The sequence below is a fragment of the Anoplopoma fimbria genome, chromosome 12, assembly GCF_027596085.1.
Source record: "Anoplopoma fimbria isolate UVic2021 breed Golden Eagle Sablefish chromosome 12, Afim_UVic_2022, whole genome shotgun sequence".
Lineage (NCBI taxonomy): Eukaryota > Metazoa > Chordata > Actinopteri > Perciformes > Anoplopomatidae > Anoplopoma > Anoplopoma fimbria.
In genome coordinates, this window is record NC_072460.1 from 12,490,515 (window position 1) to 12,516,919 (window position 26,405).

Below are 26,405 nucleotides of genomic sequence, written 5' to 3' on the forward strand. Positions count from 1 at the left end.
TTGCATATAAATGTATTTGCATAGACCTTCATCAGGTTATTTTACTTTATTTTAGTATGTTGAAAAATGTCAAAGTATAATAGTGTGTTGGAAAAAGTGAAAAAAGTCATTGTATACTATGTTGAAAAAAGTCATAGTATACTATGTTGAAAAAAGTCATAGTATACTATGTTGAATAAAGTCATAGTATACTATAGTTGTAGTAAAGAATGTTGAAAAAAGTAATCAAAAAGTCATAGTATAGTTTGTTGAAAAATGTCATAGTATAGTATGTCGAAAATAGTCGAAAAAAGTCACAGTATAGTATGTTGAAAAAGTCATTATAGTATGTCAAAGAAAGTCATAAAAAAGTCATAGTATAGTATGTCGAAAAAAGTCATTATAGTATGTCAAAGAAAGTCATAAAAAAGTCATAGTATAGTATGTTGAAAAAAGTCTTCAAGAAATATTTAAAAAGTAAGAATGGTGTGGCGAAAAAAAGTCTTAAAAAATCATATAGTTTGTTGAAAAATACCATAGTATAGTATGTCGAAAAGATTTGAAAAAAGTAAAGAAAAGTCGTAGTGAAGAATGTTGAAAGAAGTCATCATAAAGTCATATTATAGAATGTTGAAAAATGTCGTACATAAGTCATTGTATAGTATGGTGTAAAAATGATGGAAAAGTCTGAGTATATAACAGCGAAAAAAGTCATAGTGTAGTATGTCTAAAATATTGAAAAGTAAGTAATAGTATGGTATGGCGAAAAAGTCAAAGTATAGTGTCAGAAAAATCCATGAAAAAGTAATTGATTAGTATGTTGGAAAAAAAGATATTTAAAAAGTAAGAATGGAGTAAAAATTGTTTAGTATGTCTCAAAAAGTAATGAAAAAGTCCTAGATTAGTATGTCAAAAAAAAAAAATCGTACTGAAAGTCATTGTATAGTAAGTCCCCAAAAATATCATTACATTTCTTAACAATTTTTTTTAAATGTCATTTCATAGTACATGCCCTAATATATATTATATATACTGTAGTTTATAATGGATTTGTTATGACTGTTTAATGGCCTGCTGCACTATAATATTTTTATGACTGTTTTATCATTATTATTTTATTATGTTCATGACATTTGTTATGCACTTTTTATGGCATACTACTGTTTTATTAACTATAAAATGACTTTTGTATGACGATGATGGTATATTATATATTCTATGGCTTTTTATGATGAAATGTTTGTGACATTTTTGTCAAGCTATACATATTTGATTACGACTACTATGACTTTTTTTACTTTGATGATACTTTTTCATGGCATTGCTATGACAAACTATACATGAGATACTATACATTACTTTTTCTCATAGTGATTTATTAGGAGATATATGTCCCCAGTGTTCTCCAGCAATGCCAGCTTTGTATGTGCAATCACTCCCTTTACATGCCTCCATCATTAACATTTTTCCACATTTGTTCATAATTTTACACATAAGGCCAGTATAAAAGAGTGTAACCTACACAGAATATCATGAAGTCATATACCATTGTAAAGCATATACTATAATATATCAACCAGTTACATTTTCATGACACAAAGGACAGAATTTAATCTTTGACATCAAACACTTCAAATCTGCAAATTCACTTATAACTAATAGTTTCACTTAAAAATAATGTTTTAAAAAGAACGAAAAAGCTTAAAAAGAATGCCTTTCTTGTAGCCACAAATTAAGAGTTCAAGGATTGACTGGCTTGCCTGGAAGAGTAAACCACGATGGTCTCCAACAACAGGGTTGCACATCGAAATTCAGATTGTAGTCCCATTTTGCTACATAGGAAGAATACAAAAAATATATATATATGGAGGGTGGAGGGTGAGTTAAGGAGTCTCACAGCCAGGGGAAGGATACTGTTTGGAAGTCTGGTGGTTCGTTCGGCAGCAGATACTTCTGTATCTCTTACCAGACGGCAGCAGGGTGAACACGTTGTGGCTAAGTGGGTTTTGTCTTTTAATATCCCCTTAGCTCTTCACAGGCTCCTCTTCTCTCCAATATCACTGATGCTCGGTAGAGTGTTACTAATGATGTTCTGGGCAGTATGAATCACTAGCCTCATGTCCTGGGAATGACACATCTAATGCAAGTTTGTAATATTTCCAGTCAGGATTATTGGCACGGGAAGCTGCCTTCTTAAGTTTCCTTAAGAAAAACATGTCTATGACTTTTCTTCACCAGGATGGGGATGAAAAAATCAATCAATAGGCCATTAATCTATAAATAATCAGTCACAATGTTGTCCCATGAGTGGTAGAAGTTCTTATTGGAGAAGAGTAGATGTCTCTTTGTTTGCCTAGTTTCGTGTTGGTTTGTTTTTTAGTCTTTGGCATGGCCACAAGTTCAGACTTCTACAATATGCATAATTGGACCTGGCACAGAAATGCTGTAATGAAGTTGGTTGTCAGTATTTGTCGGCTTCCTGCCCATCGGCCCGTACGACTGTCGCTTTCACTTAGTGCTTGGATATCATGGAACAACAATACGCAATTAGAATACAAAAAAGGTTCAGTTACAGAAAAAAATGATGATACCTGTGTGTTCCTTTCAAAATTAGCTTTAGGTACCCATTATAATAGTATTTTCAATTGCATCTGGCCTCACTAATAACAAAGATAAGTGTGAAGTAATGACTGTACATTTTTGATATTCTTTCAGTAGATGATTTAATGGTTAAAAAAAATCTAATGTTTGGGAAACACTGCAAGTAAAAAAATGTTTCACTAAAAGTCAAAACACCAAAATGTATTTTTAACTGTTGGTAAAAAAAAAAAGGAGACCTTACTGTTTTATAGATAGTATAACGATCGCTTAGTGAAAACAATGTTTGGTTGCGATGTGTTATAATCCCCGGTGTGGACTGGATGTTGGTTTTTAATTTCCAACATTGTTTTTGCTCAGTGTGACTGTAATGATTAAGGTTCTGATTTAACTGTACTTTTATCCCAGGTAAACTACCTGGTAAACTACATGTTAAACACACAATACAATAGTTATAACAGTTATAATAGTTTATGTCTGTATATATAATATTTCAGTTACTGTGGATTCTTTACTGTTTTTTATTGCTCATTTGCTTATTTATAATACTAATTTTTGATCTTGTTTTTTTACTATGTCTCTTGTTTGCACTATCCTCTATGCTGCTGTAATCCTGTAAATGTCCCCGCTGCGGGACTAATAAAGGATTATCTTATTTTAACTACATGGTAAACTTGCCTTCTTCCCAAAGATTGCTTTCAAGCACATTTTTTCCCCCAGCAGAAGTATATCTACAATTAACGTGGTGTACAAAAATGTGATCCCATTTGTTTGGCATGTCCATTTTTTTTTATGAACTTCATACCGGTACGAGGGACTGAACTACCCCTGCAGAGTTCATCCAAGAGAGAGGATTAGACATGTCCCTCTCTTAGCATGCTGGAGTACTTAAATTATCCATACTTAATTCATTTATTAACCCCCAATACTCCCCACACCGTTGTAAATTTTTAAAAGGATTATGAAATAATAATCTGAAAGGGGAAGACAAAACTTGCCACCTGTTTTTTTTCTTCTCTTCTTTAAAAAAACAAAACCCCAACATAAATGAGATTTACTTTTCCCCCAATTTGCATTTTCTTGTCTTCATTTCGTTAAACTTACACTTCTAACTTCAAAATATTTTGGTTGACTTCTAATTTGTCCATATATCATATCAGACATTACAACACATCTTATTCCCCCAGCAGCACCTGTCGACGATGCTAAGCTAAAGCTATCGCCAGAGACAAGCTGTCTGTGTAGCTTACGCGTCTCTCACAGATACACCCTGTTTGTCTGCACAAACCTTAGTTAGCAAAGTATCATTAGCCTTGAGCTAAAGACTAACAACTGCACACAGCGACTAATGCAATACGTTTAACTAAACACGAGGAGGAGTAACATAGTACATGTGTAATGATTGAGACAGTAGCACTGAACAGCGTCATTAAAACTAATACACAACAGTGATTGGTGTCACGGATCTTTAGGAAGTCCGTCCCAGGTTGTCGGTCTTCTTCTCTGGATTGGGCAGACTAGACGCTGTGTTGGCGTGTTGCTGCCCTCTAATGTTTGTGTCATGATCCTCTTCACAGTTATTTATATTTGTATACAGCCGCCTAGTCCAATACGTAGCAGATAGTCCATCAGTTTTCTTTAATTCAGGCCCCATTTCCATATTGAGTAAAGAGCACAGAGTAAAAACAGTTTATCCAGCTGCACACAGGTCTGAACAGATGCTTATTTAATTCGAGCACTGTTTTTAGGATGTGTCTTTATGTCTCTGAGTCTCCACACTCACAGTGGCCTTCCATGTACTCTTTTGGTGTTTGCACACAATGCCCAAGCTTCAGCCACTAATGACTACTGCATCTATTTTTTATTGCAAGCAAAAGTGCTTTTTGCTCACATCACTATTTCCTGTAGCCTGTTGTAAGCTAAAGTGAAACCTCCTCTTCCTTTTACCCATGTAATCTGCCACATTTCTGTTTCTGTGTCTGATTGAATGCACTCTAATGGTCTGTAGTGTAGGGAAATTTGTATTTCTCAAGTTTAGCATTATTTTCCAAGTAATCTGGTTCCTCATTTCCTTCTACACATATGTGTGCTGGTATATTTAAACCACTCCACATCCTGCTTTGTGAATTCTGTGTATTGATAAATCTCTGTCAGGAAGTCGGTTTGTGAGAAAAGGAAATATATGACACATATAGGCTTATGAGATTTGTCCTTCATACCAAAGTATGTTCACATAAGAAACAACCTTAACTACATGAGTATGAGTCCTAGGTTATGTTATCATGTGTCATATTTTATAACGACACTGTATGTTATACTTTTGTTTACACAGTATGAGCCTGCAGTATATAATAAACATATATATTGAATATGTATATGAAGTGCCAAGGTGAATTTGTATTTCCCCATAAATGTTATGCACATATCTGGAATCGTTTTAGTTATTCCTGCATGTGCTGACGCATGGTCATGTGAGCAGACTTCTCCCAAATTAAATATACTTTCGTTCAAACAATAGAAAACACTTCATCTGGAATGTTTTATAATCTCCATATATTCCCGCATAGACCCATTCTACCCTAAATGTCCTAACACTGTGCCATTATACATCTGTATGAGGTCACAGTGCCATTGATTAGAAAACGCCTAGTGATTTTGTGGTCGTTAGGAAGATGTCCGACTTGAAGGCACTGCCATTAGCAGATATGGTATCATGTGTCTCAGTAGAGTCTTACTGGAAGTTACAGCATCTGGTGAAATGACTCAACATTACTCCGCCTACGTCTCGTTCTAAGGAAGTTTACCAAGCCCACTGGACTCGGTTGTAGTTTCTGTTCTAAAGGTGCCACTTTAATGCCAATGTGCTTCCCTGTTTGTCGTCAGCCTATCTGCTATTATTATTATTATTATTATACAGTCCCGAGACTATAGCCGCAGAGTGCACGCTTCCAACGCTGTAACAAAACAGAAAGTAGGTGGACTTTTCAACCACAAACATATTGTCGCTTATACTGTTGCGCACGAGCACACCTACACGCACGGCCTGGTCTCTATCATCATATTGATCCTCCTGATGTTCGTGTGGACCTCATATCTTGGGCATGTGTGAACTTGAAGGCAGGAAATAAAGCGCGCTCCTCCGCAACAGGGAAGTAAACCTAACCTATGTTCTACGTTGCTTAAAAGTTGTCCGTGTTGAGCTGCTCGGTGCTCTACGTTGATTTCTCTTCGGTCAAGACATTAAAACGACGGCGACGAGCCAGCTTTTAAGGGACAAACGAAAGCTTTAACGCGAGAGATGGAGGCAGGAAATGCTCAGTAGGTTATTAGGACTGGAGGAGTACGTGTGAGACAGAGGACACCAGAGCATTTTTCAATGTTTGAAATCCATATTTAACTGAAGGTAGGTGTTGTTTGTTTTACTGTACATGTATGACTCTGTTAAATACTGCGGCCTGCAGCTCAGGAGGCCCTGTCGGGTGAGGGCACGGTGCGTAATAATGAGGCAGTCTGGGTCTCTGTCATGTTTTGGTTCCAGAAAAACAACTGTTGCAGGATGTATGTCGAAATATAGTCTTATGTCCTTCAACAGTTATGCAAACCCAATTAAGTGATTATGTCCAATTGTTTATATTTTAACCTGTTAAAAAGAGGCTTCAGTTGCGCTCTTTACTTACTTTTGTAGTTATTTACCAGGGACAGTGCTCATTAATCAACATTTCAGAGTAAGCTAGAGAGCTAATATACCATCTGTGGTTCTTGGCAGGGTTATTACTAATGTATGGCCTGATATCATCAATACAATGCTACAGCAAGCACTTATATACAACACTGTACAACAAAACAAAACACAATAATGATACAATACAACAAAATCGAAAATACATTTCAAAAGTGGCAGATATTAAAACAATAAAAGTAACAGTGATGAGGTAGTATTATTACTCATTATTGCAGTTTTGCTTGTCTTTTTAGTTTATATTTTAAGATAAGTTATTAGTAAACTCTCTTAAAATAATAGAAAGTTCTAGTAGTGAGTGGCTGTATTGTACAACACAGTCCCCTAATCCTTGTCTCGTATTTCACAAAACATGAGATTTTGTAATGATCAAGGCAGTAATACACTTTGGAATTTAGTCCCCACCCTCCACACTCCATTGTTTACCATGCCTAGAAATCTTGTACAGCTCTATTCTGTTTACTTCGCATTCACATTGGGATTGATAAGTTATTAATGTTATTAAAATACAGTTCATATCACATCACAGTATTTGATCTCCAAATAACACATCAGGCACAAACTATAGCAGCTGTGCTTTGCTCAGAATAAGATGATGACATTATTTTTTGAATAATATTTGAATGGATGGTGTAACTAACTTTGTGGTCCTGTGATTATTGTTTAAAGCTTTTGATTTCCGGCTATACAACTAGAGGTGACTTGACTTGATGCATGCACACACAGTATTCCCTACAAAGAGGGCACATTTTGGGTAATTCACCCAAAATTTTGAGAAGTTAAGCCTCAATATCTGATGAAGGATATTTCGGAAGTTGACTTGTTAGATGTGGTTAAATAGTTTCTGTCAGACTTGATGCCAGCGGTCTTTCTCTCTCAGCCACTGCTCAAAAGTCAGCAATAATCAAACTTTGTCTTTGCAACCTTGACCATGATGAATCTATTCATTTATTGGTCTATAAAATTTCAAAAAATTGTAAAAATGCTTGTTATTAATTACAATAGCCCAAGATGATGCTTCAACTTGCTTTTTTGTTCAACCAACAGTTCCCAAACCAAATATATACACAGTTTTTTCCCTGTACTATAAGACAACAACTCCCCTCATTTGAGAAACTGGACCTATTGAACTGTGTTTTTTGTCACTCAAAAACATTTTCTGGTGACTGACTAATTGATTCATTGATTTATCTGATGTGACATTAAACTGATATCGTTTTGCTATTGTCACTTTTTGATCTGATGTTTTTTTTCTATCATCTGATGTTTTATAGAATAAATTATTTATCGATCATGAAAATAATTATTAGTTGCAGCCGTATTTCGATCACTGTCAGCAATGTGAGGTTACTGTCTTTGCTTTATAATGTGACAGATATTGTTTAAGTGAAGGTATTGGAAAAGGTTTGACTTCAGGATTTATTGTGTATCCTTTATTTCCGTTGTCATAACATAAGACTTTTGTCAAATTAAGTATTCAAAATAATCCCATGACAATCGTCAAATTCCCCCACAGTGATTTCAGAGAATGCCAGAGGAAAATGACCAGTAATTGGTTAGACTGCAGTGACATCGACTATACAAACTTGACATGTGATTTTCCATATTCTAGTTGATAATAATATTATACAAGAATATAAACAGTCTGTAGAACTGTACATTACTGTTCGGTAATAACATGGTAATAGTGGGGTAATTGTTTGATATTAAAGAGTAAATAATTAAAGCAACTACAAGGAACTTTAATTTTATGTTAATTCATGCAGTCACTGTGGACCAAAGCGATGTGTGTTTCTAGGGACCAGAGTCCCTTAAGATACTAATTTACTGCAGACAGTCTTCCTTGACATAGTGACATATATGGATACCAGTAACTAGATGCAATTTATATTCCTCAAGAAAGTTTTTGCTCACAAGTTGTGTAGCAGTCCTGCATCTGTCTTGCCCTCATAAAATATTTTTTACAGGTCCACATTCTAGGCTGTGGAATTTTTCCTCATACTGTGTTTTACTGTTGAAGCCTCTCAGTGTGACTGACGCCACACGGCCAGTTTAAACTTAGCTTTCCCCTTCCAAGTTATATTGGATGATATGTTGTCCAGATTTAAATGTTATATCACATCAACAGAGTGTAATCTCAGAGAGACTAAACTGCAATAAAACCAAGTCATCAAATGATATATGAATATGAATCATTTATGTCATATACATTGAATGTGTTGTATCTCTGTTATGCTGTTCATTCTGTACACATGACATCTATTGCATTCTGTCCATCCTGGGAGAAGGATCCCTCCTCTGTCGTTCTCCCATAGGTTTCTTCCTTTTTTCTCCCTGTTAAAGGGGTTTTTAGGGGAGTTTTTCCTGTGCCGATGTGAGGGAAGGACAGAGGATGTCGCATGTGCACAGATTGTAAAGCCCTCTGAGGCAAATTTGTAATTTGTGATTCTGGGCTATACAAAATAAACTGAATTGAATTGAATTGAATTGAATTGATAGAAAGACATTCGTCAGTCATTTCTGACTTTCTTTTGCAAAAATTAGCAAAAATGAAAGAACAACTGGTTGATATTTTCTGTAGAAAGTCAATCTTTTCCAATAATACTGGGTAAATTTGAAAATGTTCATCACATTTATGCATATTAAATTCATCCATTTTTGCCATTTAGCTTTTTCTACATGGATTAATCAAAAGTGATATAACATTTTAATTTGTGAACTTAGTACTATAAATGACCATAATCATTTAGTATTCTGGTAAATTCTTGACGTGTCTCTGACCAAATAACATCTATTCAGAGATAAACAGCTATTTCTTCTAAGTTGGTTGTTAATTTGTCAGCATGACGGATAAACGGTGGGAATGATTGTGGTAGTTAAGTGACAGCCTTTAAATTGGATTGCCTGACAGGGATTGCTTGATTCACACTTCAGTCAAAGAGTATCACCCTTTGGGTTCATTCAGTGTGACGCAACAGTTATAAAACATTGCATGCCATATTTTGTATTACTATATGGATGTTGTTGTTTATTGGTTTAGCGCTCTTCTCCCCTTTCATAGGCATAGTGCTTTAATTAAAACACATTTATAATGTTTTGTGTACTTAAATCAACTAGAACATAACAGGAGTGAAACAGGGAACGACTTTTTCGCAACCTACATGACAAGAAATAGACTGCAGGGAGATATCCAAGCTTATTTGGAGTGTTTACACAGTGTGGTGTATGTGTTGTCCAGATGTTGTTTGACCAACATGCAGCAGTTTTGAACTCATCTTTAATCTTCTTTGGTTATTGTCAACAAATCCTATGAATAGACCAAAACCAGCCTGTGCCATAAAGCACCATGAGTGGTGAAGGGGTGAAGGGATGAAGGAACGTGAGCACCACACTGGTTCCCAGTCCTATTCAACACTGTCTGGCGGGGTCAAATATATTCTGTATCAGCCTGTTCAAGCTTGGCGCTATGGAGCCAACACTGAGATAAATATTTAAACACAAGACTTTTCGGCTTTATCAATCCATCCAATGGAAACGCTCTACTTGTACTTGTTCTTGGTATTTTGGGGATTTTTTGGACCTCAACATAAACAAAAACAAAACTATTAAGGCTTGTAAAATGTTATGCTGCAGGGTATGAGTTTGTACTGACCCTCCTGCTGGCAGGACGTGACATTCATTTTTGTCTGCCATATTTTTTAAAGATTTACATCTGCAAGAAAGATTAATATGCTTGGGCTTATAGAGTAGGGAAGTGATGACTGATTGGTTGTCTTGTATGTTTTGGTCTTTTCTTTGGATCTGTTTATAATAAGAAAAATATAGCATGACACCTGCCCTAATCTTAAATGCCAGTGTTGTTTGGTCAAAAATGCTGCATTTGTTTGCTCTGTAAATAAAAAATTCAGTTACATTGAAAAATTGTACATATTGTCCTTTTACTCCTTTTACTTTAGCAGCCCTCTCTGATCATGGCCCAGTGGATACACATGTCCCAGATGATACAGTGCCTGTCTGATGACACTGTCAACAACCTCTATCCCCCAACCGCCTTCCCCATTGAAGTCAGACATTTTTTAGCTGAGTGGATTGAGAGACAAAGATGGTATGAAACAAACCCATGTGCACACATTTACATAGACATACACACACATGTGCAACAGTAACACCAACATGCTTGTATATAAGCAGCGTATGGATCAATGCAAGTGTGTATGTTTACATGCACATATGTGTGTGTGTGTGTGTGTGTGTGTGTGCTCACAGGGACGACTTTGTGCTGGAAAAGGTGGAGCAGGAGAGCCAAGCTCAAGCTCTGTTGGAGCAGACCATCAGCAGGCTGCAATCGATTGCTCAGCAGAACGCCAACGTGGTGGACAGGATGAAGCTGATGCAGATCAGCAGGAACATGGTAGGAAAACTGTGTCCCAGAATAGGTTTTATGTTCCACCTTGGTTCCCTGACAGGTTTCAATAAGACAGTGTCACTCTTCCTGCAGCTCGCAGTTGAGTTCGAATGCAGTAACTTCAAGCCATTAGGATGCTAAGCAGCTGCAAGTGGTCGCAGCAGGTTTAAGTGACTGCAACCGCTGAAACCAAAGACAGGAAGATGGTGTTTTCATATGTAGGAAAACATTGTGTTTCTCATGTAAATGTAAAGCATCTGTGGAGCTGTAGAGACGATGAGAGGTGCCCACAACTACAAGTGTTTCCAAGTAAAAAATGAAAGTCTACATACATTCCACTGATCACAAAACACCCCAAAAAAGTGAATGTCTATAAGGAATCCAGAATAACCAAAATAGTAATCTTTACTTATGTTGGTTGCCAGTAGAAATGTATTGTCATTAACTGAATACATCACTGCATACTAGCTGCTACACAGTGGTATTATAGACTGTTTTTAAAATGTGATACGAAATGTTCTTGATTCACAGATCGTGTTTCAGCAGCAGCCTCTACAATTTGGAGTGATGGTCAGGGACATCCTCACAAAGGAGAGGGTTCTGCTTGGCACAGTAAGATCTTAAAAAATACTGTCTGCTCTTACCCTAATAAGCTGTTTTATCAATTTGTACGACCAACTGAGGCATCATCTAGTGATGATTGTGTATTATAAGTGAAGAAAGAAACTACAAGTTGACGTCATTACAAAGACATCGACACACAAAGAAAATGCATGCATACTACTTAGCAGGCAATAATCTTACAAAGTGCTATAACAGTGGTTTTGCAATACAAATGTTATACTTACAGATTTAGAGACATTTTTCAAGGGAAACATTTCATTAGAATTGAAACTTCCATGAGAAAGTTATAAATATTAAACACACTATGCTTTGTCAACAGACAGTTTGAAATATATCTTTTGTGGCATGTGTTCAAGGATCTGAGATCCGTGAAGATCAGAAGAAGAATTACCAATGCTGTAAGTGTATTAAGTACTGTTACGTTTGTAGCCCGCTCAGATGCCCAACCCTCCCCAGTTCCAACAGTACCCGAATAGAGAGTCCTCGTTCCCCAACATGCAGGATGTAGACCACCTCGTTCTGAAGGTGCTAGACGTCCAGGACATTCGACAAAAGATGCACCAGCTGCAAGAAGAGCTCAACTGGGAGAGGCAGAACTATGAGGGTTTACAAGGTGAGAGGCACAAACACACATAAACACAAGAAGACCGAACACAGAGATTCTCTTCAGTAACCAATGCTTCATGTTCACATATCTAAAATACCATGAACATCCACATTGAAGCAGTTGCTAATAAGCTGTAGTGACTCAGCTGGAGCTTAAGCAAGTACATTACCCATAGAAACTGAAATTGCATGTCTGTTGCAAATTGTATGTTGCAATGTCACTGTCATTGTTCCCTAATGTAAAATCATACCCTTCATGTCAAATGGGTGAAACAAATGGCCGATGAACTTTTAGTTACGCTTTCGTGTCAGAACAATGGTAATTATTCTTTCCTAGTCAGGCGTTAAGAAAGGTTTTCACTCATAATTTGTTTGTCTGCTTATTCATATATTACATAACATATGATGTTATGTATTGTTTGAACAGGGCCAATTCAAAAGAACGGACTGGATCCAACAAAGTCAGAAACTCAGAAACTCCAGAATCACATCCAGCAACTGGAGTACAATGTGAAAGCAATGTCCACGGTGAGATTGGCAAAGGCTCCGACTGCATGTACCAACATTGCTGTGACCTTAGGAGATATTAGTTCTTTTTAAAATAGATTTCTGACGAATTTAAAGCTGCACATTATCAAAACACTGTAGACAAACAGCAGCCCAAGCTATTTTTTAAGCACTCTGTTAATCGACAGAAAATACTTTGAAAGGTTTCAGCCAATAACCAAATGTAAAGGTAAATATGTGTAGATTCTGACCACTCTAGTATAAGTATGTGCATGCTATTTTTTATGTAATATCATTAAAAAATGAATCACATCCAGGTAAAATGAACAACAACAGCCTAATGAACAACCTTAAGCTCTGGGAATTTCAGAAGGTTAAATTGTTTAAGTTTTATAGGCTGAGGATTCAACGATTAACTAATCATGAGGTCTTTGGTGTATGTATGGAGGTATGTATGGAGGTATGTTATATTTCTGTTTTTGTGTGCATGGTTGACATGCACATGCATCTGTGTGTCAGTATAACAAGTTTGGCTGTTGGTTGTTGTAGAAGCGTTTCCAGCTGCTGAAGGAGAGTGTGGACTGTCTGGACCAGTGTCAGATCCGACTGATCAGCAGGCTGAAGGCGTGGAGGTGGGATCAGCACAAGGCCACCATCGGACATCCATTTGACGACAACCTCAACCACCTGCAGACCTGGTGAGGTGCACCCAATTCCACTTTGTCACTTTTGTATTGACTGCGTGTGTATTGTATTACTGCTGATCAGCTTTCTGTAGGAGTCAATGGCTATGAGGCTGGATGGAATTCGGCAACCCGTCTAAAAATTATTTGTTAAAAGGTTTTAGATATAATAATTCAGTTGTATTCTTTGGTGAACACATCATAATGTATGAAATGATGAAATATTACATATGCATATTTTCCTGGCTTTTTCACTTTCTTTCTTGGTCTCTCACTGTCTTTTATACATCTTCTCTGTTAGGTGTGAGCAGCTGCTTGGCGTAAACGGAAAGCTGAGACAGGAGTTGATGCTAATAGGGGAACCAATCCCAGAGCTCCAGGAAAGGCTGGGGGAACTTCTGCAGGTTCTGATTCAAAGGTAGCACATAGTTTTCTTTTCCATACATTTATATTTCTCTTTAAATTGGAGAACTGTGAAGGAAAACAAACGTGTTAAACTCAAACTGTCAACTCACAAATAGCATTAGAAATGACTTACTTTCAAACATCTTTTAAAACTGGAAGCTTTTTTCCTCACGTATGTAACTGATGTCTCCTTCAGCTCTCTTGTAGTGGACAAGCAGCCCCCTCAGGTCATTAAGACTCAGTCAAAGTTCTCCACAACTGTGCGATATCTGCTGGGGGAAAAAGTCGCTCCTGGGAAGCCTGTGGTGCTAAAAGCGCAAATCATAAATGAACTTCAGGCCAGGAACCTGGGCAGTGTACCTGGGTGAGTCATAATAAGTGCACATCCCTTACTGGTTTTAATGGTATTCAGTACTTTTTCCACCTGTAGTATCTCTTATGGAAAAAAGTGTTGATGGATTCATTCTGTTAAAGAAATAATAACTTTTTTGCTACAGAAAAAATGGGAGATCAGATAAATGTAAAAGTAATAAAGTAGGCATTTATTTACAAAGTAACCAAAGAGAACAGAGCAAACATGGAAAGTCAGTAATTAGTGATGTAAGCATGTGTCAAAAAGCAGCAATGTCAGCCAAGGAAGAGAGAGCTCCATGTTAAGGTCGATAGCTTTTAAACCCTAAACCACACCTGCCCATGTGTGGATCATGAAGCTGAAGACGACCAGCCTGTGTTATATTAAGAGCCAGCAAACAGGACACAGGGCCACCTTGTGTAATGGTTATCACAAAGCTTTAATATATACTTATACCTCCTAATTAATCCTATGTGTTAATTCAGCGGTATATTTTTTTGTTGTGCCGCGAACTAAGACGTTTTCTATTTAAAAATTGATTGTTGTTGGTTTTAGTTGTCCAAAGGTAATGTGTTAAAGTGGCTTTTTGAAAAAGGTACAGTGTGGAGCAGTGTGGAGGATCTATTGGCAGAAATGGAATATGTTATAACTAGGTGTGTATAATCATCTAAAACTAAGAATAATTGTGTTTTCAATATCTTAGCATGAACCCCTTTACATCAGCCGTTTGCACCGTCATATTCTTAAAGTAACCCAGAATGTACAAACATTACTGGCCCTAAACAGAGCCTTCTTGCGTTTTTACGTGAGTGTCAGGGTATTCAGTTGGTTGCAATAAGGAGTCAAACCACTAGATGCCCCCAATATCATACACACTGGCTCTTAAATGAGGAGGTTTTTGTTTTGGCAATATTTATAAAAAAAAAGGTGGCTAAGACTGTAAATTGAATCCCTCAAAATCACTTTGTTAATTTGTGATACTGTATGTCATGCATGACCACCTTGGTTGTTGTTTAATGTATTATAAGCCAAAATCCCCCCCAAAAAATATATAAAAGAGATAAAAATTGACATTGAAACTGTTTTTACCTGCAGTGATAATGTTGGGGAACTGATCAACAATACAGCGATCCTAGAACACAACACATCCAGCAAAAGCACATGTGCCACCTTCAGGAATATGGTATGTACCGCACTAAATTTCTCAGCATAGATTGTATTATTGTTAAATCTTAACTAATTTGAACTTATTTTGGTGTAACAGTCCATTAAGAAGATCAAGAGAGCAGACAGAAAGGGATCAGAGTCCGTAACAGAAGAGAAATTTGCTCTCCTGTTCTCGACGGAGATCACCATCACAGGCTGTGACACCCCCTACAGGATACAGGTTAGGCCCTGTTCATTGTTCTTCCTGTTCTTAAACTGGTTGTTGTATCCCGTTGAGTAATGATTAAGTATTGATTTTGGCTGGATACATTTTTCCCTTTATCACATTGAACACAGTCAAATTACGATGCTCTTGCATACCATTCGTCAGCACACAAGCTTTGTTAAATGTCAACAGCAGTGATACACTGGGGCTGACAACTACATGGTCTTACAACTTACATATTATGTCTTGATTATAGATGATCTCACTGCCGGTGGTCGTCATTGTTCATGGGAGTCAGGACAACAATGCTCTGGCCACCATCATATGGGACTGTGCTTTTTCCGAACCAGTAAGTGTGAAATTATTACTTTCTCTGCTATTGCTTTCATGTCCTTTTACATTTTAGTCTCTGCTATCACTGGTGCAGTTTGTCTCTCTGTGCTATTGTGAACACTGCAACTCCATTTTAGTCTCAACTCATGAGGAATAGATTGCAATGTGAATGTGGACTACGTAGAGCGCTTGGTGCCTAGGCTCTAACGTCATCAGTTGATCTTTGAAGGAATTTTCTGCAATTGTTTAGCTATTTATTTGAATTGAAATAAACTATAACTTGTCAATAATAGGTTCAATAAACCAACTAACATACAATGGCATTGTAAATCAGCAATACCAGTGATCAAGCATGCACAATACCAGAACCTAATCTCTTCATTCACATGCAGAATCTAAGAGGACAAGATTTTGGTCTTGGAAGCGTTCTGGGTAGTATTGACCAATCATTTTCAAACAGTTTTCAAGGTTCAAGGATCATTTATAGTCATTATTCAACACAGGGATGCACAACAAAATTGAGTTGTAGCACATTTGCAACACGAGAAAAACAGTAGTGCATTCCTGTATTGCATTTTTGGAATTTTCATCATTAGGAATGTAAACAGCAGCAACAAAAACAATTCTCTGGGCAGATAATATGGCTGACATCTTAACATTTCCCATCAACTTTGACTATGTTTGGGCACTAAGCATCATAATGTAAACACAGAGTCCACCTCCTCTCGTCCAACCAGAGTCTCTCGGCTCTGTCCTGCTGTGTGGTTGAATGCAGGTAAACCGTCCATGTGAAGAGCATCAGACGCAGAATGCATTGGCCGAAATGCAATCTTGGAACCCACCGGCTAGTAAAACAATCATATATCCCGACTCAACCCAAACTTCAAACTACCATCTCAAGTTGCAAATTGTATGCAGTAGTTTTTAATCCATTCTACCTGTAGTTTTCCTTCTATGAAAAGATTTAATCAATTGAGTTTTCCATAAAGTTAATATTATAGGAAATAATCACTTAGCAAGGTGACAGTCATGTTTACATCTGTCACAAGTTTAACTTTTAAAAGGGTGGACCCAAATGCTGAGAAGACGCATGCAGGGGGAATAAGACAAAAAACGAGTTTTTATAACCAAATCTGAAACCAAATAGACAGAAACAAAAACTCAGTGAGCAGGAAGCCAAAATAAGCACAAATGAAAAATAACCTGAAGACAGGCAGAAAATCCAAAGAGGAAATGAATGACAAACTCTGGAATGCAGCCATTCAGAAAGCAAAGGCACAGTACCATATGTTTTCTGGTTTATTCATCAAACAGAATACCATATGCAGCTTTATCCGTTTTCTACGTTGAGTTGGAAGTGAGCCACAGACTTCCATTAATGTGCACACAAGCTCTTTGGGCCTTGTCTGGCTTGCTGTTTGTTGCTCTCTTTGATTTGTAAATCTTAGCGTTGAGTGCAATTAGTCTGATATAGTTTATAAAAATTACATTGATTTTTTGAAAGCCTTTCTTTTTTTCTTTCACTCTTACTCTGACATCATTGTAAATTAATATCCGTGTTCTCACCATCCGGTCTCTTTGTTGTTTTTATCAGGACAGAGTGCCATTCATGGTGCCGGAGCGCGTGCCCTGGAGGATGATGCACAGCACTCTCAACAGTAAATTCACCGCTGAGGTCCAGACACAGCACCACCTGGACCAATACAACCAGCACTTCTTGGCCCAGAAGATATTTGACAAGCCTGACTTTAACGACGACTTCAGCAACATTTTGGTTTCCTGGGCCCAGTTTAATAAGGTACACACAGGTGTATGTCCTCTTGTAGACATACACAGACTCTCATTCACTCAATCCTTACGGTGGAGTTTCAATCTTACAGGAGGTTCTCCCAGGTCGACCCTTCACTTTCTGGCAGTGGTTTGAGGGAGTGATGGAGCTGACCAAGAAGCACCTGAAGACCTACTGGAGCGAAGGGTGAAGGGACTCCCTTACTATTTTGTTATTAGATGTTAGCAACCTGCTACATTCTGTTAATAATGACAAGTTTTGTTCCACTAGGCTGATATTTGGTTTCATTGGGAAGCAGCATCTACACCTGATTCTCAAAGACAGGCCAAACGGGACATTCTTGCTTCGCTTTAGTGACTCTGAGATCGGAGGCATCACCATTGCATATGTGTCCGCCACTGAGAGTAAGTGTTGGTGTGGTTATGACTATGATGAAGCTAAAGGGCATGCAGTAAATTAATTGTTGACATGGTGACCAGGGCAATCATACATCTATCATTTACATGTGTTATTTTTATTTGAAGGAATTTTAGGATTTAATTTGAGTAACTTTGATTGATTTGATTAGGAACACCCTACCCCATTTTGAGTGTGGTCCTGTGAATAAAAACCTTTTTTTAAGACCCTTGAGATAAGTATGGACATCATTTTTAAACAATGTAATACATTGCTGGATGTCTTTTTAACCTCTGATGGGTCACAATGGGATTTTGTTTCTAAAATCTTTTTGCGCTCCCTTGCAATACGTTTTGCATTCCCTCTGATCCACAGAGAAAGGCTGAGTTGCATTAAGTTATAGTTTAATGTAGTTGACCGCCACTGGTTTTGACCACAGAGCAAGTGGACGCACCCTCAGCTGTGGCTGCTCGATTTTAAATTTTAAATTTTAAATTTTAAATTTTGCAGCAAGATTGATAACTTACAGAGCAAGTTAAACATGCTCTCTTGCCAACTGCTGCCAAGGCTGATTGAGACAAGCTGTAGCTGTGATAAATAATAAATAATAACTTATTTATATGATAAATAATGACTAAAGCCATGGCTGTACGTTGCTTGTTATGATTATTGCTGTGGCAACTTAGTTTATAAGGGGTGTAACACCAAAGCTGCTAAAGTATTAATAATAATAGGTCTAACAAAACGGAGAGTCACAGCATGCCACAGACAGTTTCTCACTACTCTCTCTCTCTCTCTCTCTCTCTCTCTCTCTCACTCTCTCTCTTTCACACACATGCACTGACTCATCAAACATTTGCCAACTGCCATTTTTTCTACTAGATGGGGGACAGAAAATCCAGAACATCCAGCCCTTCACCAAGAGAGATCTTGAGATCCGTAGCCTTGGTGACCGCATCCGGGACATAAACCACATAACCCACCTGTATCCTGAATTTCCTAAACATGAAGTTTTCAAAAAGTTCTACACAGGTAATTGTCTTCATGTCAGATTCATGATCTGAAGCTCAAGTGAAAACGGACAACTAACAGATGGAGTTCTTCTTTTTACTGCTATTGTTTTATTCAGAGCCTCAACCGCCTTCCAGCGGGGGCTACATCCCTGTGTCTCTCCAAACTAAAGTCGGCACGTAAGGGACCATTTTACAAATAAACAATCTCATTTGATGTACTAAAAGTAATATCATTTTGAAGGGAGATGTCATGTTTTTGTGCATTTGTGTGTGTGTGCAGGGGAGATAGCTCAGCCACACACCCAGATCCGACACCCCTCGCTGAAAGCCCTCGCAATGTTGTTGGCTTCTCTGTGTAAGTGTCACGTCTACATATTTCTCTCTTTCACTTTATCTCATACCACTAACTCTGATATGTACCACCTAGGGAAGTATACAAATGGTATACGTGTTATCATTAAAAGTAAAAGCCTTTATTCTTAATCACACCTAATGCTACAAATTATCCTGAAGCAGCCTCAAAGTTGGCAACATCATCTATTCTGTGTGTTTGTTTATAATACTTGTATCAAGTGGAATACTCTAATCCAAGTTTACAAATTTGCTCGTATTCGTGTTCTATATCATTCCATAGCATGAAATACTTGGTATCTAAGAAAACTTGGCCTTAATAGAAAAGTAAGATTCTGGTTTGAACATTGCATGTCTGCACAGCGGTAGTCACACAGTTTTAAATGATGGACGGGCAAAGGTGTTTAAGATGTTAAGTCTCCGAATTAGATATAGTGTTTCATAATAATCATACAACATCATGTACTTCAGTAGGGCTGCCTAAAAACAACACTGTCTCAATGTGATGCATTGTAGTGCTGATATTTCAGTTGTTTTGAAATAATGTCAGTGATTTCCTGACATCAAAAATTAATTGATTTATAATTTGACCAGGGTCAGCTTCTTACGCCAAAACTTTCTAATTTAGAGTAATTGGACTGAAGGAAGCTTGCTTCTTGCACTGTTATTAGTTATTGTTGATGGCGATTCTGTTTCTTCTGTTTCTTTAAGGCTTCAGTTTCCGCAGCCCTTCAGCCCGCAGGAGTCTAGCAATCAAGAAATGGAAGCTTCACCTTCTGTGGAGTTCAGTCCAAACCCTTCTGTTGGCTTCACTGAACTCATGTAGGTTATAATTTTCATGTATGGTCATGAAATCCATTTCCATGTTGTTTTTACACCGGTTTCATTGTGTGTTTTTGTCTGTCTTCTAGTCCTCAAGATAGCAATATGGCGAATATGGATCTAGATTTAGACACTCTCCTCCAGAATCTGAATCAATAGGAGGATTTCCCATCAAAGTTGGTTTTGGAGTGCAAAGCAGACATCGACTTGAGACCAGAGCCAAAATCGTCTGTTTTACCGTCATATGAAAGAGCATCAATTGCTCGCACAGACTTTCTTCCTTGACTTTAATCATCGATCTACAGATTAATCTACTTTTGAATAAAAACAAATGTGATTTTTCTGATTGAGTTGGTGCTATGTCAAATAGGAAAACATTTTAAGGACAAAGTCAAACTGAGAACAAACGAAAATAATGAAAAGTGCTGTTATCCGTGTTGTGCACCTCTTTAAAAAGAAACTCTGTCTCAACTGGTGGTAGGTTTGTTTATGTTGTTCTCCACTCAGTGGATAGTCAGCCACCAGAGATTATTTTTTAGGTTATGTTGCCCTCTGTGATTGTTGCATGTTTTGCATGAAGAGGAAAGCATAACTGAATAGTATTTCCCTATTGTATATAACCCTTCCTTATGATGGCCAAGCCTCAGCTATAGTATATTATACACCCAATCTCACAGTTACGCACAGTATGCATGGTAAAGACTTCATAACTCAGCCAATGTTAATGAGCCTAACCTGTTTTGTATATAGTGGTGACTAGGAACATGAACCTAAAAATAAACTTTTTGATCACTGTTGATTGTAGAATACCATATTGTTGGACACTCACAATATAGTAGATGGCAAAAGTGGGGATGATGATGATGGTGGGAAATGCTTATATTATATCTGACTACTTATCCTTAAAATTTCAGGTTGAATTGGTTACACCCTACTGGTGCTAAAAGCAAATGCGGTTTAATACTACAGTTGCCAGAATACTGCGGGTTTCAGCTCTTAATCTAACTCCGTCTTACATTACTTCAATATTTTAAACTGATTGGAAATCCCGAAAATGACCATCGTCTTGTTTTGAAGATGCATTTTGGATGAATGATAGCCGTCAGTGTCAAGCTCACTGACAAACACATTGTATTTCCTTTAACTGCTTCATATTAAAAGTCCTCTTGTGTTTGGCGAGATAAATGCTTTTAATGTGAAGCCGTGGCAGTAGCCAATGTTCATTTTGCATTAGCAGTAACTTAATACAGCACGTTTTCCGTAAATGTTGCCACAGACAAACAGTTCTTAATACTGCAAATACATAAATATTGCAATACTTTCATCAGTGGGCCATAGGCTCAATCACTATTGTGTTACCTCATTCTGCGAAATGAAAATCTTCAAGATTATTAGGCTACTTCAAAGACTCAATTATGTGTATTTTCTGTTATATGTTGATGTTTTTATAGCTTTCATTCGCTTGTTGCCCTTTTCTCTTTAGCATCCATCAAATCCAACTAATTGACCTAATGCAAAAAAATTATTGTTATCTGTCTACAGTCTTTGAGTGATACAACTCATAAATATAGGGGAAGTAGCCTGAATGATCAAGAGTGTATTTCCATACCTTTATTCCTATGTAAATTTTACGTTTTTTTATTATTGTATGGAGTCTCACATAACATGTTAATGTGCCATTTGAAAAATGTTTTGGTGTTTGTGAATATAATCAAGGAAGGGATATAGAGTATAGAGTAATTAGCGTTGCAGTTAATATAAAACATTCCAGGGTCAAGAACAATATCATCCTGGCAGGGGAGGCAGTATCTTTGCTTTGTGGGAGCTCTAAATCAGATTTGTGCCAGCTTGGATCCATAGCTGCATGTATATCAAAATCAATCTTCCTCATTGGTTTTATGAGAAGATTTGCACTACCTTCCATCACTGTCAGTGTTGTGCATGCATAAATATATTGGTGGGTTGGACGTACCATGTTGCATGTATAGTTATAACCTTTTATATCTTGTGGATTCTCCTATAAATAAATCACCCTGAGGGTACTACTACAGTCATATATCTTTAAACTGTGGTGACAAATAAAACATTTTAAAACTTTTTTTTTACATCAAAAATCATTTCGTCAATTTATTCACACAAAGTGAGTTATCTCCCTTAAGCCAACCTTTACTGATATAACAGCTGTTTAATGACATATGGCAATATTTTAAACACTGCAGATAGAGGAATATGTCCTACAAGCAGCTGTAGACTAGATTGCAACTTTCACTGCCCCTGTGCTATTACAGAAATAACCTCATCTGATTCGCAAATGTTTATGCAAATTGTTACTGGGTTTAGTTCTCAGAGGTGTCGTGGCTTTTTTGATGGATGCAAATGTACCTGTCCTGTTTGAAACCATCTATTTAAATCACATGTTCTTCTACAGTCAGTCTTAAAGAAAAGAGACAAAGAAATGATTGGAAACATAAGAATTTTCAGATTTTTTTGACATATAAAAATAGTAAATCAATGGCATTGTGATCGGGAAGGTATGTCTTGCACCAAAAAGGCTGTCTGTTGAATGAAAGCATATTGGTGTTTAGCATATTTGGCATCACTTCCATAATCCATCAGCCAAAGAGGAGACATTGCATAACTAGCATATTATATTTCCTATCCATCCAGTTTTAACAATCATGAAATGATTTAAAAAAAAGAAAACTTTACACTGTACATCACAAAGCTTTTCCATTAGAACACAAATTCTAATTTCAACATGTCACTAAAATGTAAATTCTACTCAACCACTGCCAGGGAAATCACACTGAAAAAAAAAGGTTATGTAAAGGAAGCAGAAAGAGAATCAGCTTGCATGTCTGGTTCAATAACTGCTCTGGTGAAATCTGTCAAAATGCTAAGTTATCTCAGTGCCCCGTCCCCTTCCCTCCATCCCAGCAGCTTTGTATGTCCCCTCATTAGAGAAGAACAAAATGGCTGCCTCGTAAACAAAGGGAGGAGGTAGGGTAAATGAAGGAGGGATGGAAGAGAGAGGGGACGACAGGCTAATGTAGAACTTCAAAGTTCATTCTCTCTTGAATAGATTGTATGAAAATAAAGGTGTACATTTATCACCCTGTACAAACACACTAAACCTCATGGTGACCTTCTCTCTTCTCCCAAATATCAGAGAGGGGCTTGTCCAATAAAACTATCTCACTCCCAAAGGGCCACCCAGCTCAGCGCAGAAAAGAGAAGGCCCCAGGTGTTTGCCAACACCAGCAACAAGCCACCACACCTCATGCACTTTCATTTCTAACCTCGAGTTGATTTTACAAAGACCCTTCAGTCGTGTCAAACAACACAATTCAACTAGAAAACGCTTGTTCCTCATGACAGCTTGTCAGGTTTGCTTTCTTTGTTTTTCCATGGCAGACACGCAAAAGTAAAAGCAAACCAACTATCACACACCTGTACATGAATCTGTGATAAGCGCTGCTCTAAAAGCAAAGCTCATGTCAGAAAAGTAATTTAAAATGTAACCCAACACAAATACTGTATAAGTTGTCTAAACGTGGTACAAACCTGCAGATTTCTCAATTAAAAAGCAATGGGTAACAGTTTTGGTGGCAAATATACCATTTCAAGTGTTTGTAACTGTAACTTAATTGAAGACTGAGCTCAGAAAAGACCAGATAGTTTTGTGTTTTGTGTTCATTTTAATATAAATATGAATGTTTGTGTGCTTCACTAGATGAGCAGCATTTCTAAACTGAATGAATTTGGCTTCAAGACTTAACTCTAGGGCATAATTTATATTATATTAATATCTGATATAAAAATGGGATCACTCTAAACATAGAATCTGTTGAACTTTGCAGTACCAGTAAGGTTGTGGAAAAGGCCACATCTTTCCCTAAACTATGCTTATATGATTTTAAAAAAAGCCATGATACAGACAACAGACTGTGGCAAGGAAAAGAGAAAAATAAAAATGATTAAAACAAGCACACACGCATACACATGCACAGAGACATGCGTGCACACCCACTCCGTCTCACACAAACACACACATTCAACTAAAAAAAAAAGAATGTGAGCCAAATAAATACTGGTAAAATACAATACACACATGTAATTTACCCAAAGTTCATTAAACAAAACTAACCAAAGGGCGGGATCACACCGGATCAAAATGGAAAAGCATGCAGAAGTCCACTGCTCTACTGTAGCTTCACTCTTAGCAGACTACAAATTAGGGAGAAAAACAGAAAGAGAGAGAAAGTGAAAGAAAGATAGCAAAAGAGGCCCCTGTCCTGAGCAGTTATCGCCACCTGGTCAGCCAGAAGTGACTGACTCCCCACACCGCAGGGCACAGGGTGCTTCCTTCAGTGGCAAGTCTTCTTTTAACCCTCCATCTTTGTCCTGCAGTCCAAGGGGGAGGAGGAGAAGGAGGAGCTGGAGGAGGAAGGCTGGGTAAAGGTGAAATCAGGCGAGATGGTCGGGGCTCTGGGTTCCCCTTCCCTGTAATTCGGTAGGTCCAGTTCTGGATGCAGAACAAGGCTAGCAAAGGTGTTTGGGATCTGTGTGAGTGTGTGTGGATGCGGGGAGGAGGTATGTGCACAGAAATGCTGGGTGGGCTAAGGATGGACCGGGAACTGAGGGTGCAGATCGAGGGGTGGGGGTTTGGGAATGGGGGGGGGGGGCAGAAAGCCAATCTTCTTCTTCAGGCTTATAGGGCCTGTGTCTTGAGCTCGATCGGCTCTCCCCTGGTCTCCTGCTGGCCCTCAGCCTCTGGGGGCCTGATGCCCTTCAGTGTGGCGAGCCTCTCAGAGAGGCCACGCACACGGGGGAACAGCATGAAGTCGTACAGCAGAGCACCCATGGCACCACCAATCATGGGTCCCACCCAGTACACCTGCAAAAAACAGAAAAGACAAAGAGAAGAATGCGTTAGTGAGTTTGAAGATGTCACATTACTATGGTTTGTAAGAGTTTGAAGTGTAACACGATTCACGGATCTGATCATCTTACCCAGTGGTTGACAAAATTCCTGACCAGGACGGCAGGGGCGAAGGACCTTGCAGGGTTCATTCCTGCTCCAGTGTAGTACATCTATGTGGAAGACAGAGGGTAGTTCAGGGTTAAGATGTGATACAATGGTTAGATTCTTGCATGATCCAAATGAGCCATTTCACATTTCCCCTAGTTGTTTTTTACCCCGAGAAGATGCCCCATGAGCACAGAGAAACCGATGGCTAGGGCGGCAGAGCCCAGGCGTCCATTGCGCCTCTCATCAGTCACAGCAAAGATGCAGACGACAAGCTGCAGTGTGAGGAAGACCTCCATGGTGGTGGCCATGCCTAGGCTGATGCCTGGCTGCAGCTGAAATATGGAAGACAGATGAAATTCATGATGTGAGTGCATATATTAAAAACACAATTCAACATTCTTATACATATCGTGATTTTGCAGTGAATGACCTTCCTGAAAGTAAAACTTGACGGGTTTAATATCTCTATTGTTTTTCAAACCAAAAAAGCAACCATGTTCTGTGTACATAAAATGCTTAACCCGTAGTTTGTGAAATTTATATTTGATTATCTAAACATTCAACAACTAGGGTATTTGTAATACAGGAGTCGAGCCAGTCGGTTAATTGTTGTCATGTACGTAGGATTCCAGTGTCTGGCAGGTAATCTTACCGTGTTGAGTGCTAGGTTTCCTCTCATGTTGGTGGGCGTGACCCCGTAGAGCACAGCAGCACCAGCCAATGCTCCAAGACACTGGGCCACGATGTAGAAGAAAGCACGGAACAGAGACATCTGGGAGCCAATCAGGTAGGCGAAGGTGACAGCTGGGTTGATGTGTCCTCCACTGATGTGGCCGATGGACTGGATGAGGGTGGCAGCCGCCAGCCCAAAGCAAAAGGCAACATGGAGGACATTGTGGGGCCCAGTGGTCCAGCGGAGGGCTGCCCCAAGCCCAAAGAATACAAAGAACATGGTACCATAGAACTCGGCAAACACTGCCCGCCAGAAGGACATGGACCTGAACTCCCACATGGTGGCAAAAGGTCAAAAAGCTACTTTTAAACAACGGGGGGATAAAAAGTCAACAAATAAACTAACTAAGCAACAAAAATGAGATGCTGTTTCTCCACAATAATGACTGTGTTTGAGACCAAAAAAGCAAAGAGCAAATGATAAAAGAAATTGCTCTCAAACAGAAAATGCCTTTCTAAAGCTAAATGCAACAACACTTAAACTGCTCAACATGTAACTCTCGTGCAACTGTCAACAATCTGCTGCTCTGAATTCTGATTCTGTCATAGAGAGCTCCTGAGTGGAGCAATAGGCCAGTCTTTGTGCATCTATGTGCCAACCCCGCTGGTTGTTAGTAGAAGAACATGGGTAGACAAACGTTAAGCATGTCCTGCAGACATTCAGCCT

At 38.2% G+C, this 26,405-nt stretch overlaps 2 protein-coding genes across 3 annotated transcripts; one reads left to right on the forward strand and one right to left on the reverse strand.

Moving 5' to 3' along the window:
* The first annotated feature begins 5,415 nt into the window (after positions 1–5,415).
* Positions 5,416–20,768, forward strand: stat6 (signal transducer and activator of transcription 6, interleukin-4 induced). Of its 2 annotated transcripts, none has more exons than XM_054609124.1 (20): positions 5,416–5,980; positions 10,273–10,421; positions 10,583–10,727; positions 11,253–11,333; positions 11,775–11,958; positions 12,379–12,479; positions 13,008–13,156; positions 13,443–13,559; positions 13,743–13,910; positions 14,994–15,081; positions 15,163–15,285; positions 15,527–15,619; positions 17,198–17,401; positions 17,484–17,578; positions 17,663–17,796; positions 18,671–18,820; positions 18,918–18,978; positions 19,082–19,156; positions 19,864–19,974; positions 20,064–20,768. In XM_054609124.1, exons 2-20 carry the CDS (start codon positions 10,288–10,290, stop codon positions 20,131–20,133), a joined length of 2,283 nt encoding a protein of 760 aa, XP_054465099.1. In that variant the 5' UTR covers positions 5,416–5,980; positions 10,273–10,287; the 3' UTR covers positions 20,134–20,768. The 2 variants fall into 2 exon arrangements, with proteins under 2 accessions (XP_054465099.1, XP_054465100.1); XM_054609125.1 differs by having other exon boundaries at positions 10,276–10,421.
* A 3,917-nt stretch (positions 20,769–24,685) lies between these two features.
* Positions 24,686–26,018, reverse strand: mipa (major intrinsic protein of lens fiber a). Its single transcript, XM_054608897.1, has 4 exons — positions 25,659–26,018; positions 25,174–25,338; positions 24,988–25,068; positions 24,686–24,871 (listed from the first exon to the last, which is right to left on the reverse strand). Exons 1-4 carry the CDS (start codon positions 26,016–26,018, stop codon positions 24,686–24,688), a joined length of 792 nt encoding a protein of 263 aa, XP_054464872.1.
* Between the last annotated feature and the right edge of the window lie 387 nt (positions 26,019–26,405).